The following is a 14,371-nucleotide window of genomic DNA, read 5'->3' on the forward strand; positions in this document are numbered from 1 at the left end:
TAGCAAAATCTTTTTTTCGTTTGGATAAAGTACAGTGGAGTTTTGGGTAGAGTTGGAAAGGATTAGAACACCTGCCAATTTTTTGTTCCACTGCCTAAGAGGGGAATTTCACCCACCCCTTACTTCCTGTTGCATCTTTGTGAAAGGAAGTGAATAAAATATTTCCCCAATGGGGTACTGGCAGAAAAAAAAAATGTGCCAGGGCTTTTTCGTACTTCTCTACTCTATCAAAACTAGAAAACATAAACATGAGTTTTAAAATATATAAATTAAAATATAATTAACCTTTATTAATAACAAGTATTAAATGTGGGTCAAAGCTAACTTTGGATTGATTTTTTTATCTTGCGTACATCGCACCTGCAGAGTTTCTCAACCACTTGTGCCTGTTTTGTGAACAAAGCAACTGTTTTAGTTTTGTGTGATTGTGTGGCAAAATGGGATTGTCCACCTCTATTCTGTTGTGCACCATGCAAAGAAATTCAACCTCAGAACTTAAATCTGACAAGGGTTCTAACCTTCCCCTAGCCAACTAAAGATAAACATTTTTCATTTCTGTGTTGCTGTTGGAGAATTCCCATTAGTTTCTTTCTGGTATCAATTTGTGGGCAAGACAGGAAGTGAAGGTACTGTAAGCAGTAAAAACAGGATAGGAGTTTTAATCCTTTCCCTTTCTTGGGTTGACTGACCCAAAATCATTACATTTTCCTTTTAAAGTAGAAGTACAGTTTTAAACAAAACCCCCATACCACATCTCTGTTTGTCCTCCTAAACATAATTGCCAGTGCAGTTCTCAGTCCTCAGATGCCAACAAATTCACGGGGCTGGGCAGAGATTATATCTTACACTAATTCTGGCATCTTAAAAAAAAATGACTATGTATGTCAATAAATCAGAGCAAGCATGTTCTGATTAAAAAAAAAATCCTTCCTCAACCCATATGCCCTGTACACAAGGTCGGACTTTCCGACGGAAAATGTGCGATCGAATCTTGTTGTTGGAAAATACGATCGTGTGTGGGCTCCATCAGACTTTTTCCATCGGAATTTCTGACACACAAAGTTTGAGAGCAGGATGAAAAATTTTCCCACAACAAAATACGATTGTTTAACCCCCCTGGCGGTATTCCCGAGTCTGGATCGGGGTGGAGATTTTGTACCAAAAGCAGTAACTCCGAGCCAGACTCAGGACCGCATCGCTGAATGCAGGGAGAGTTTACTTACCGTCTCCCCTGGATCCAGCGATGTCCCCCCGCTGTGCGAGCGAGCCATGCTCCGCTCGATCTATCACGGAGCCAATCTCCGTTCCCTGCGAGCGTTGCGATGCACGGGGATGGAGAACGGTGCCAAATTCAAAAAGTGAAACACACAGTATACATACAGTATAATATAATCTTACAGATTACATTGCTGTATGTAATAATTTCACATCCCCTTTGTCCCTAGTGGTCCGTCCAGTGCCCTGCATGCAGTTTTATATAATAAAAACTGTTCTTTATGCCTGGAAACTGGAGATTGTCCATAGCAACCAAAACTGTCCCTTTAAAATCAAAAATTATTTTAGACCAGCTAGAAAACAGCAATAATAAATTAGAATCACACGCAGAATTGAGCGGCAGCGATTTGTGGGGCGATCCGTCATCAAATACTGAAAAGTAATGACAGTGACATTTCTGTGTTTTTAAATTGGATAACATTATTGAATAATTTTTATTATTGTTATATTATTATTTGGTATAATTATTTATAGTTATTTATTATATTATAATTTATGATTTCATTTTTTAAACTTTATCATACCCAGGATGTCTGCTAGACTCTGGTTTGGACAGATTTAAGTGAGTTATTCCTAAGAATTACAGGACTACAATATAAAACGCAAAATTTTCATGCAAAATAATTGTACTGCTTTCAGCACCTAAAATCTGAAATAATCATACCGCTAGGGAGGTTAAATTCCGATCGTGTGTAGACAATTTCACGCAGTGCCACGCATGCTCAGAATAAATTACGAGACAAAAGCTATTGGCTACTGGCCCGTTTATAGTCCCGTTGTACGTGTTTTACGTCACTGCGTTCTGAACGATTGGATTTTCCAACAACTTTGTGCGACCGTGTATATGCAAGACAAGTTTGGGCCAAAAATCCATCGGAAAAAATCCAACGGATTTGGTTGACGGAATGTCCGACCGTGGGTACAGGGCATTAGATATACTATGTTCAGTGAAATAGGGCTTTCCTTGTGATTTTTAATTGTGCCTTTTTTTTTTTTTTTTTTTAAAGAAAACCACATTACAGTGAGCCCCTGTTATACCTCATCTCTAAAGAAGCATTACAAAAGCCAAGACATTCGACCTAGATCTCCAGTGTTTTCATTGTTGACAGCGCCAGCCAGTGAAACTGATATCTGTGACACATTGGACCGAAATCTCTTCCTTGAAACTGTTGACGCTAATAACTTTGTACATGGTATGTCATTTTTTTGCAAATATTCTTATTTTGTTTTCAAATGTCATTTACAGTGCAAGGCAATATCCATTAAGGTAATCTGTAATCAAAAAAGTTATAGTTTTTGTGGTAGGTCCCATTGGGAAGATTTCCCTTTATTACCTGCCCCAGAGACAAAGAAGTAAATCAGAGAGAATCCTGCACTGGAACAGGCATCTCCACTGGAAGATTTTTCCTTACCTTCAGTTTTGGTGTCAGTTTTAAAAGTTTGCATTTTCCATGGCGGCACACTGGTGTAGTGTTTAGCACTTCTTCTTCCTAGCAGTATCGCTGGTTCAAATCCCAAACCACAACACCACCTGCCTGGAGTTTGCATGTTCTCTCTGTGCCTGTGTGGGTTTCCTCTGGGTACTTCGGTTTCCTCCCACACTCCAAAGACATGCTGGTAGGTTAATTGGATCATGTATAAATTGGCCCTAGTATGCATGAATGTGAGTTTGGGACCTTAAATTGTAAGCTTCTTGAGGGTGGGGACTGATGTAAATGTATAATATATATGTAAAGCGCTGCGTAAATTGACAGCTTTCTATAAATACCTGAAATAATAATAATAATATATTTACTAGTATTAAAGAAGAATTTATCTTGCTAGAAGGTAGCATTTTTTTATTTTTTGCTAGAAGAGACTTGGCATATCTGCTCTGTCAGAAAACTCCTTTACCTGTTTTCTAGCAATTTTTTCTTTTAACCACTTAACGACCGCCGCATGCCATTGTACGTCATCACAATGGCATGTACAGGCACAAGCACGGCCATCCAATCGGACCCCCTCCCGCTGGATGCAGCGGTCCGTTTCACTTCAGGAGCGATCCGGGATGAGGGGATGGCCGTTGGTTTCTGGCCATCCCCTCTCGATCGCTCCTGGCGAATGAGAAGCTTCCTCCCACTGTGTATTGTATACACAGGCAGGGAGGAAGTGATGTCATTCTCCTCGGGGCGGTCTTTTTGACCGGACTACGAGGAGAAGACTAAAAGTAAGTGTGCACCAACACTACACTGACATGTAGGCACACACAGTCACACAAAACCCCCCCCCCCGATCCCCCCCTGCCCCCCTCCCCCTCCCAGTCACAGTGTCACTGATTGCAGTGATCATTTATTTACTGATCACTGCATTCAGTGTCAGTTGTAAAAGTAAAAAGTGTCAGGGCAGTTAGTGTTAGGTCCAGGGTAGCCCCCTACCACCCCCCAATAAAGGTTTAACCCCCTGATTGCCCCTAGAGTTAACCCTTTCACCCCCTTTTGCCAGTGTCACTAAGCGATCATTTTTCTGATCGCTGCATTAGTGTCGCTAGTGTCGCTAGGTAGCTAGTTATTTTTTTAGGTTCACCGCCAGGTTTTTATAGCGCTAGGTACCCCGATATACTACCCAATAATGGTTTTAACCCCCTGATTGCCCCTAATTAACCCTTTCACCCCCTTTTGCCACTGTCACTAAGCAATCATTTTTCTGATCGCTGCATTAGTGTCGCTAGTGTCGCTAGGTAGCTAGTTATTTTTTTAGGTTCTCCGCCAGGTTTTTATAGCGCTAGGTACCCCGATATACTACCCAATAATGGTTTTAACCCCCTGATTGCCCCTAGTTAACCCTTTCACCCCCTTTTGCCAGTGTCACTAAAGCGATCGTTTTTCTGATCACTGCATTAGTGTCACTGGTGCCGCTAAGTAGCTAGTTATTTTTTTAGGTTCACCGCCAGGTTTTTATAGCGCTAGGTACCCTGATATACTACTCAATAATGGTTTTAACCCCCTGATTGCCCCTAGTTAACCCTTTCACCCCCTTTTGCCAGTGTCACTAAGCGATCATTTTTCTGATCGCTGCATTAGTGTCACTAGTTTCGCTAGGTAGCTAGTTATTTTTTTTAGGTTCACCGCCAGGTTTTTATAGCGCTAGGTACCCCCATATACTACCCAATAATGGTTTTAACCCCCTGATTGCCCCTAGTTGACCCTTTCACCAGCAATCACAGTATAAGTGTCACTGGTGACGCTGGTTAGCCAGTTAGTTATTTAGGTTCCCCGTCAGGTTTTTATATAGCGCCAGGGACCCCCATATACTACCTAATAAAAATTTGAACCCCCTGATTGCCCCTAGTTAACCCTTTCACCAGTGATCACCGTATAAGTGTACGGGTGACTCTGGTTAGTTAGTTTGCTTTTTATAGCATCAGGGCACCCACCATTTATTACCCAATAAAGGTTTAACCCCCTGATCACCCGGCGGGTGATATCAATTAGGTTTTAGGGTCAGGGTCTGCGTTGCCCCAGGCAGCGCTAGGTTAGTGCCAGTACCGCTAACACCCACGCGCAAAGCATACACCTCCTGTAGTGGTATAGAATCTGAACAGATCAATATCTGATCTGATCAGATCTATACTAGCGTCCCCAGCAGTTTAGGGTTCCAAAAAAACGCATTGTTAGTGGGATCAGCCCAGATACCTGCTAGCACCTGCGTTTTGCCCCTCCGCCCAGCCCACCCAAGTGCAGTATCGATCGATCACTGTCACTTACAAAACACTAAACACATAACTGCAGTGATCGCAGAGTCAGGCCTGATCCCTGCAATCGCTAACAGTTTTTTTTGGTAGCGTTTTATATTTAAATCCGGAAGGCAGTGCTTGGTTTTTGGGGTCCCGTACGTGGCTAGGCTCCCAAAAAGTCCCCCACATGTGATATCCCCATACTCGGGAGAAGCAGCAGAATTTATTTTGGGGTGTAATTTGACTTATGCCCACAGCATGTGTGAGCAATATATCATTTAGTGACAACTTTGTGCAAAAAAAAAAATTGTAATATTCCTGCAACTTGTGGCAAAATATAAAATATTTCATGGACTCAACATGCCTCTCAGTAAATAGCTTGGGGTGTCTACTTTCCAAAATGGGGTAATTACGGGGTTTTGTGCTATTTTGACATTTTATGGCCTTCGAAACTGTGATAGGTAGTGAGGAGTGAAATCAAAAATTTGCACCCTTAAGCCGCGTACACACGTAGCCGTCTGTCCCACGTACTTAGTCTGGCGGACGTCCGCCAAACTGTCCGTCGGAATTTTCGAACGGGCTACTTGCCCACATACGGCACTTTTTCAGCGGACTAATACGGCGTACTAAGGCCGCCGTACTTTAGAAATGAACGGACTCGCCCCCACACACGCGGAGGAAAGTCCGCTCATTTCGAGCGCGTCTCCAGGTAGGCGGGGCCCGCGAAGGAGACGTCGCTGGCCCCGCCGCCTGGTATGGACTTAAAGGGGAACCCCCAACGCCGAAAAAAATCGGCGTGGGGGTCCCCCCAAGTCCACAACAGACCCTTGTCCGAGCACGCTACCCGGCCGGCCAGGAAAGGGGGGCGAGCGAGCGCCCCCCCCCCCTCCTGAGCCGTACCAGGAGAGAGCGTCGAGTCAACATCTCCAGGAGAAGAAGGAGAAGAAGAAGAAGAAGAACGGAAGGCGGCAGCGGCGACAGAAGACCGGGCCACCGCCTGTAAAAGAGCTGTAAGAAGGCGCGGTGGCCCGGCAGAAGAACCGAAGAGGGGGGCAAGACCCCCGAAGTCGGAAGAAGAGGCCGCGGCGACGAAGAAGAATGCCGGGCTCCTCCGCTAGTAAAAGAGCTACAAGAAGATAGCGGAGGAGTCCGGCGAGAAGACCCCCTAAGACGGAAGACCCCCGGAGCTGTGCAATAAAGTATTTTATCTCGTGTGTTGTGTTTTTTTTTGTACTTTTATTTTACAGGTGAATGGGTAGGGGTACATTGTAGCCCATACTCATTCACATAGGGTGGGGGGCCGGTATCCGGGGACCCCCTTATTAAAGGGGGCTCCCGGATTCCGATAAGCCCCCCGCCCGCAGACCCCGACAACCAACGGTCAGGGTTGTCGGGAAGAGGCCCTTGTCCTCATCAACATGGGGACAAGGTGCTTTGGGGTGGGGGGGCCGTGCGGCCCCCCTTCCCCAAGGCACCCCCCATGTTGAGGGCACGCGGCCTGGTACGGCTCAGGAGGGGGGGGAGCGCTAGCTCGCCCCCCTTTCCTGGCCGGCCGGGTAGCGTGCTCGGACAAGGGTCTGTTGTGGACTTGGGGGGGGGACCCCCACGCCGATTTTTTTCAGCGTTGGGGTTCCCCTTTAAGTCCATACCAGGCGGCGGGGCCAGCGACGTCTCCTTCGCGGGCCCCGCCTACCTGGAGAAGCGCTCGAAATTAGCTGACTTTTCTCCGGGCGGGAAAAGTCCGCTCATTTCAAAAGTACGGCGGACTTGCATACACACGGCCGGATTGCCCGCCGAAATGCGAGTACGGCGTGCAAATTTTTGTGCAAACCGAAATTCTAAGTCCGCCGTACTGTCGGGTCAAAAAAGTATGCCGGAGGCTACACACGGGGGGATTGTTTGGCGGACTTGAGTTTGCCGGACTTTTCCACCGGATTGTTTGATCGTGTGTACGCGGCATTAGAAACCCTGAAGGCAGTGATTGGTTTTCAGGGTGCCGTACACAGCTAGACTCCCAAAAAGTCCCACATATGTGGTATCCCCATACTCAGGAGAAGCAGCAGAATATATTTTGGGGTGCAATTCCACATATAACTATGGCATGTGTGAGCAATATATCATTTAGTTACAACTTTTAGTAAACTTTTTTTTTTTTGTCATTATTCAATCACTTGGGACAAAAAAAAATATTCAATGGGCTCAACATGCCCCTCGGCAATTTCCTTGGGGTGTCTACTTTCCAAAATGGGGTCATTTGGGGGGGGGTTTGTACTTCCCTGCCATTTTAGCACCTCAAGAATTGAGATAGGCAGTCATATATTAAAAGCTGTGTAAATTCCAGAAAATGTACTCTAGTTTGTAGACGCTATAACTTTTGCGCAAACCAATAAATATACGCTTATTGACATTTTTTTTACTAAAGACATGTGGCTGAATAAATTTTGCCCTAAATGTATGATTAAATTGAGTTTATTCGATTTTTCTTATAACAAAAAGTAGAAAATATATTTTTTTCTCGGTCTTTTTCCATTTATATCGCAAAAAATTAAAATCGCAGAGGCAATCAAATACCATCAAAAGAAAGCTCTATTTGTGGGAAGAAAAGGACGCAAATTTAGTTTTGGGTACAACATTGCATGACCGCGCAATTACCAGTTAAAGCAGTGCAGTGCGAAATTGTAAAAAGACCTCTGGTCCTTAGGCTGAAAATTGGTCCGGGGCTAAAGTGGTTAATGTACTGTACAATGCCTGTTGCATATGCACAGTGCAATGCACACTCTTGGCATCTTTCAGATGCCATGGTGGTGAGTCAAGTGCCATGAACTCCATCATGCATGTGTGAGAGATGCATCATGATTGGCCACTCAGTGGCTGAAGAAAGAAGATACAGGGTGTGTATCAAAAAGTGAAGAAGATGGAAAAGATGGAGCGATCACAGTGAGTACTGCTCTGTCATTGCTGGAGAAAAGCAAACTCAGTGGTAGGTTTGCATTAAGGGGCAAGTATGAAAGTCCTTTCATGTCCCCTTCCCAGATTGGTTCTCTTCAACATTTGCTACCATAGCTGTAATTAAAAAAAAAAAATCATATTTACCATATTACTCAATGACTCTTTCTGCCATTGCTTACAGACCACATACATGCCTAGGACTATGTTGTCCCTAATCAACTGGTGGCTTTGTAGTAGGATTATAGTTAAGCATAGTTTTAGAGCTTGTGGTAGATTAAGAACTAGGGTTAGAACTAGGGCTAAGATTATTTTTAATTTAAAAAAAGTAAGGACTACCTATGGAGAAGGGTTAGGACAAATTATAGGATTATTTTAAAGGCAAAGATTATTAACTCAGAAACAATGATTTCAGTGTGAAATGAAGCCACAAGGCACTCATGTATTTTATTTATTTTTTTATCAATACATTAGACATACATATTTTCATATTTTCAAATATAATACTAAGAACACCCTGTCACTAAACTCCAAGCAAATATAACGTAAAAAAAAAATGTAGTACAGTTAATATATTTTAATTGCAGCTAATGTAAGCCGCAATATCTTCAAATCAGCATTATATAACCCATTTATGTTCAGTGTTCATTGATGCCAAGAACAAAATTAACAGCATCAGTATGCATTAATTTGACAATAGCTCTACAGCTAATTTCCCCACCTAAATAATTGTTACATTTTTTTAAGGACACACAAACTTTTTATTTGAAACACTGTTTTAATAAACACTCTGCATATATATATATATATATATATATATACGGTATATTTTAATTTTTTTAATACAGTAAATATATCTGAAAATTACAGTATTGAACAGGCTGTATGGTGTGACAGCTAGCATAGCATGCAATGATAGCTCTCTAATAGGTAACACATTCCACATTAGTGTAAAACATTCCCTCCGCCTACTTATCCTGCATACATTTTATTAATATTAAAATCTGTGTACTTACCTATTTTTAATCCACTGTGGTCCCTTCATGTGATCCTGCAGCTTTGGCTCCCCTGCGTCAGTAAGTGACTTCTGCAGGGGAGAGGAGGATACACTCACTAGGGATGGGCTATAGAAGTCTATAGGTGATGTCAGAGCTCCCAAAATTCACAGCTATTATCAGGAGCCGGCCGAAGCTGCAGGATCTCTTGACTGGACCGAATTAAAAAAGGGCAAGTACACAGATCTTTTTTACACAGGGTTTACAGGATAGGTATAAGGAAGAAGGAGGGAACTTTCCAAGTGTTATTCAGTTGGTGTTAAGCACACACCACTAGTTTTTTGACCGCTCAGATTGGAGCCGCTGTACTAACAATCCAATGTTAGTATAGCGATCTCCCCTGCTGAGCTATTGTGTTTTGACAGAGGCACCCGCCCCCCCCCAGGCGGAACACTCTGGTCAAGGTGCTGAGCCATTGGCTGAGAGCGCTGGTAGCGAGCCAGTCGGGCTGAATGTCGGCCAGTTTCTATTGAACAGACTGATGCCGGGCGACTATCGGCCCTTGAGTACTAAGCTTAGGCTTTACTGTCACTTTAAGTTCAGCATTATCATGTAAACTGATACAGTGTACAAGTCCTGGAAACTGCTATGGGTGAGGATCAAAATGTGGGAGTTGGTGTTTCTTACTGGTTTTACAGTTTCATGATCCTATGTTGTCATCCCATATTGATTATTGAGTCACTGACCTAGAACAAGCATGCATGATAGGAGAGTTACATTTTTTTAAAGTTCAATTGATACCTGTGTCCTGCTTTTTACTGCAGCCCTGTGTCTTAGCTGTTTTACTATTTATCCAGCTTAATACATTAGTACACTAAACAAATGAGAATCCGATGAGTAACTACAATTGTGCACTACGGATAAAGCTAACATTATAATAGTATTAACAAGACAATAGTCTCAATTTACAGATGATTGTAGGCATTACAGTAGCCTGGTTTGCCTAGAGATTATCATCATTTACTAATCTTTTCCTAATAAAAGGCCTTTTATCTGATTTCCATTTACAAAATAAGGTACATACTTATATAATATAGGTGTCATGTTTGATTTCTGCAATTTATTCTATAGGTGAACAGCATAACGAACTTACCGATAGTACCTGTCAGATACTCCAGCACAGATTGGAATACTTACAGACCATTGCTGAGAATTTGCAGATGAAAAATAAAGGTAAGCAGAAATACTAAGGTTCTGCAATGTGTATACATTTTCAGGTGTAAGAATCTCTGGATAAGTTCAAGCAGGCAGTAGATCACAATAGTCACAGTTCAGTGTGATATGTCATTTGGCAGGGTTTAACACCGTTTTGAGAAAAAGCCATAGTCTCACAGGTAAGGAATATACTGGCATAAGGTATACTAGAACTAAGGACTGATTGTACAAAATAAGACCTTACACTTTGCCACTCTCTTACTTCACTTTAGTTTATGTGCTGTATTTTTTATGCCAACATGTTAAATGGTTGTAAACTCGCTGAAATTTTTCTCACCTGCAAAGGAAAAGGCATTATGAGCTAGTATGAACCGCATACTAGCTCATTATGAAATACTTACCTTAGAACGAGGCCCTGACATCTGGCCCGATCCACGCCGAGGGAGCTGACATGTTCCCTCTGCGTTTCTTCCGGGTATCGCGGCTCTGGCGCTGTGAGTGGCCGGAGCCGCGATATCGTCACTCCCGCGCATGCGCGAAGGAGATTTCTTCCTGGCAGGGTCCGGCGTCCCTGTTCTGGCAGATAGTGTCCTGCCATCATATAGTGTCCGCCCCGTACTGCGTTGGCCTCGGCTCTTTTGTATTCCAACTCTATGTCCACTTGGATGGTGGGGATAGAACCTGGACTCATGGCGTAGGCGCCATTCATCCTCGGCTATTTTCGGAATCTGTGTGTGCTGTGTACTGTGCATGCACAGTACACAGCGGTCACTATCCGATAGGGGACAGTATATGATAGGACACCAGGCTTCCAGCCGAGAATCCCCTGTGCACATGCGATGCTGCAGTCAGCGGCGCATTGCGAGGGGAATATCTCCTAAACCATACAGGTTTAGGAGATATTTTTTTTACCTACAGGTAAGCCTTATTATAGGCTTTCCTGTAGGTAAAAGTCAAAAAATTACTTTACAACCACTTTAAGGCAGCTCATTTGTTTAAAATAAGCTGCCAAAACATAGCAACCGCAACTGAACAAAAATTGGACTTTCGCATTATACGTCAATGCATAACATGGATATGAAGTCAACCTGTATATTTTTACAAATAGCAGTCCATTATAACTACTAAAAATGCTTTATCATTTTTAATTTCTTTAGTTGCATTATTTTACCCTTTAGAGCAGTGTTTGCCAGCCCTTTAAGGGCTTTAGAATGTCGGGAGGTGGGGGCAGGGCTTATGGTCATGTGACCGAAGTGATTGGTTCCAGATCGCAAGCAGCAAACAGCATGCAGGGTGCGTGTTCTTGGCACAGCTATCACGGCGTTCGGCATCAAGGCCCGGTCGCCAAGAGGCAGCATATTAGTGTGCGCTCAACACAAAGAGGTTAAGGCCGCGTACACACGGGCGGATTGTCTGTCCAACTTAGTCCGCTGAAACGTGTTTCAGCGGACAATCCGCTCGTGTGTGGGCTTCAGCTGACTTTTTCAGCGGACAGTCTGGCGGACTAAGTCTTTCGGAATTTCCGTAATTTTGTCCGTCCAAACTTGGTTTCAGCGGACAGTCCGCTCGTGTGTAGGCAAGTTGGACGGACTAAGTATGGCGCATGCTCAGAAAGGATTTACACGGCCGAAGGTTGCATTGCAGTGTATTGGACGTCGTTTTTCTAGTCCCGTTGTACGTGCTGTACACGTCATCGCGCAAGCTTTCAGCGGACTGTCTGTTCATCGTGTGTGGTCAAGTCCGTTCATTCAAATGTTGGACGGACTGTCTGTCGGATTGTCTGACGAACTTAGTTGGGCAGACAATCCGCCCGTGTGTACGCGGCCTTATAATTAAAAGGTCATAATAAATAAAAGGTCATAATTAATGTCCAGATCAAAGTGGTCCTAAAGCCAGGACATTTTTTTGCTTTCCATTCATTAGGCTCCATGCACACTGAATCTCAAAAAATCTTTTTCTGGATGCCAGATTGCTGGCAGAAAACGCTGGTTGAAAAACATGCTTTTAACAGCGTTTTGTACTAGCGTTTATGAGCATTTATTAGCGTTAGCGTTTATGGGCGTTTTCAATAAAAATACACAGAGGACACTCCAAAAATCCCACAGTACATTCCAAACTCCCACAATGCATTGAAAAAATAGAATGCCGAACACTATCAGCGTTTATCAGCGTTTGTCGTTTTTTGGCGGTGAAAAACAGCACTTTGAACGCGAATTTCTGGCGTTCAGAAAAAAGCCCATAAACTCCACTACTCATTAAAGCTGAAAAACGTCGATGTGTGCATGGACACATAGGCTAACATAGAGTGGAGTTTATGGGCTTTTTAAAAAACGCCCAAACTCCAATAAACTGCAGTTTATGAGCTCCAGTGTGCATGGAGCCTTAGAGTGAAAAAATTCAGCAGTTGTGTCGCCCAGCACTGTACCCATCTGCAGTGGTGATCTGCCCTCTCCCTGCTTTCCCAGGACACAGAGGCAGTCTCCTGCTGCTGTCAATCAAATTCTGTGAGGACAGAGTGTGATGCATGCATCCTGGCTCGGGAGTGCGCCTACACAAGTGTCCCCAGAGTAAGCGTCTTGCTATAGGTGCACTTGCAAAAGCGAAGGAGCGGAGAGCGCTAGTGGGGGACCCCAGAATGGGGAGGTATGGGCACACACTGTGCAATACCATTGCACAGAGCCGGCAGGTATTACATGTTTATTATTTTAAGAAAAGAGCCTTTAGAATCACTTTAAATTCAGGCAATAATATAAACAATAAAGATCAGAAAAAGCAGTGCCATGCTAATAAACTACATGTGCAGAAAAAAACGACAATGTCAAGTATTATTCTATTTGCTAGCATAAAGTCCAGAACCTGACATACAGCAAATAACATTTGATAGTGTATAGTATTGTAAAGAGTCCATGCAATAGTGAAATCTTGTTTCCAAAATTGCACCAGTGAAGATCACTCTTTCCACGTTATGGGTTCTTCAAAAATCTGTGACAGTGATCACCCAGTGCTCAATCCACCACACCAAATACAGTGCCTTGCAGAAGTATTTACCCCCCTTGGCTTTTTACCTATTGTGTTACACTACGGCCTTTAGTTCAATGTTTTTTTAATCTGAATTATATACAGTGGTGTGAAAAAGTGTTTGCCCCCTTCCTCATTTCCTGTTCCTTTGCATGTTTGTCACACTTAAGTGTTTCGGAACATCAAACCAATTTAAACAATAGTCAAGGACAACACAAGTAAATACAAAATGCAATTTGTAAATGAAGGTGTTTATTATTAAAGGTGAAAAAAAATCCAAACCATCATGGCCCTGTGTGAAAAAGTGATTGCCCCCCTTGTTAAAACATACTATAACTGTGGTTGTCCACACCTGAGTTCAATTTCTATAGCCACACCCAGGCCTGATTATTGCCACACCTGTTCACAATCAAGGCATCACTTAAATAGGAGCTGCTTGACACAGTAAGGTCCACCAGAAGATCCTTAAAAGCTACACATCATGCCGAGACCCAAAGAAATTCAGGAACAATTGAGAAAGAAAGTAATTGAGATCTATCAGTCTGGAAAGGGTTATAAAGCCATTTCCAAAGCTTTGGGAATCCAGCGAACCACAGTGAGAGCCATTATCCACAAATGGCGAAGACATGGAACAGTGGGGAACCTTCCCAGGAGTGGCCGGCCGCCCAAAATTACCCCAAGAGCGCAGCGACGACTCATCCAAGAGGTCACAAAAGACCCCACAACAACGTCCAAGGAACTGCAGGCCTCCCTTGCCTCAGTTAAGGTCAGCATTCATGCCTCCACCATCAGGAAAAGACTGGGCAAAAATGGCCTGCATGGCAGAGTTCCAAGGAGAAAACCACTGCTGAGCAAAAAGAACATCAAAGCTCGTCTCAATTTCTCCACAACACATCTTGATGATCCCCAAGACTTTTGGGACAACATTCTGTGGACCGATGAGACAAAAGTGGAACTCTTTGGAAGGTGTGTGTCCAAGTATATCTGGCGTAGAAGGAACACTGCATTTCATAAAAAGAACATTATACCAACCGTAAAATATGGTGGTGGTAGTGTGATGGTCTGGGGCTGTTTTGCTGCTTCAGGACCTGGAAGACTTGCCGTGATAAAAGGAACTATGAATTCTGCTGTCTACCAAGAGATCCTGAAGGAGAATGTCCGACCATCTGTTCGTGTACTCAAGCTGAAACGAACTTGGGTTCTGCAGCAG

At 43.4% G+C, this 14,371-nt stretch overlaps 1 protein-coding gene across 3 annotated transcripts in view; it reads left to right on the forward strand.

Moving 5' to 3' along the window:
* The window catches only part of CCDC158 (coiled-coil domain containing 158), a 135,875-nt gene that overhangs the window by 116,120 nt on the left and 5,384 nt on the right, over positions 1-14,371 (forward strand). For all 3 annotated transcript variants that reach the window (XM_077476353.1, XM_077476354.1, XM_077476355.1), the window contains 2 exons: positions 2,283-2,468; positions 10,060-10,161. In XM_077476353.1, the coding sequence (XP_077332479.1) occupies positions 2,283-2,468; positions 10,060-10,161 (288 nt within the window). The remainder of the gene's footprint in view (positions 1-2,282; positions 2,469-10,059; positions 10,162-14,371) is intronic.

This window comes from Lithobates pipiens, unplaced genomic scaffold, assembly GCF_037356315.1.
Source record: "Lithobates pipiens isolate NorthernLeopardFrog02 unplaced genomic scaffold, aLitPip1_a1.2 Scaffold_13, whole genome shotgun sequence".
Classification (NCBI taxonomy): Eukaryota; Metazoa; Chordata; class Amphibia; order Anura; family Ranidae; genus Lithobates; species Lithobates pipiens.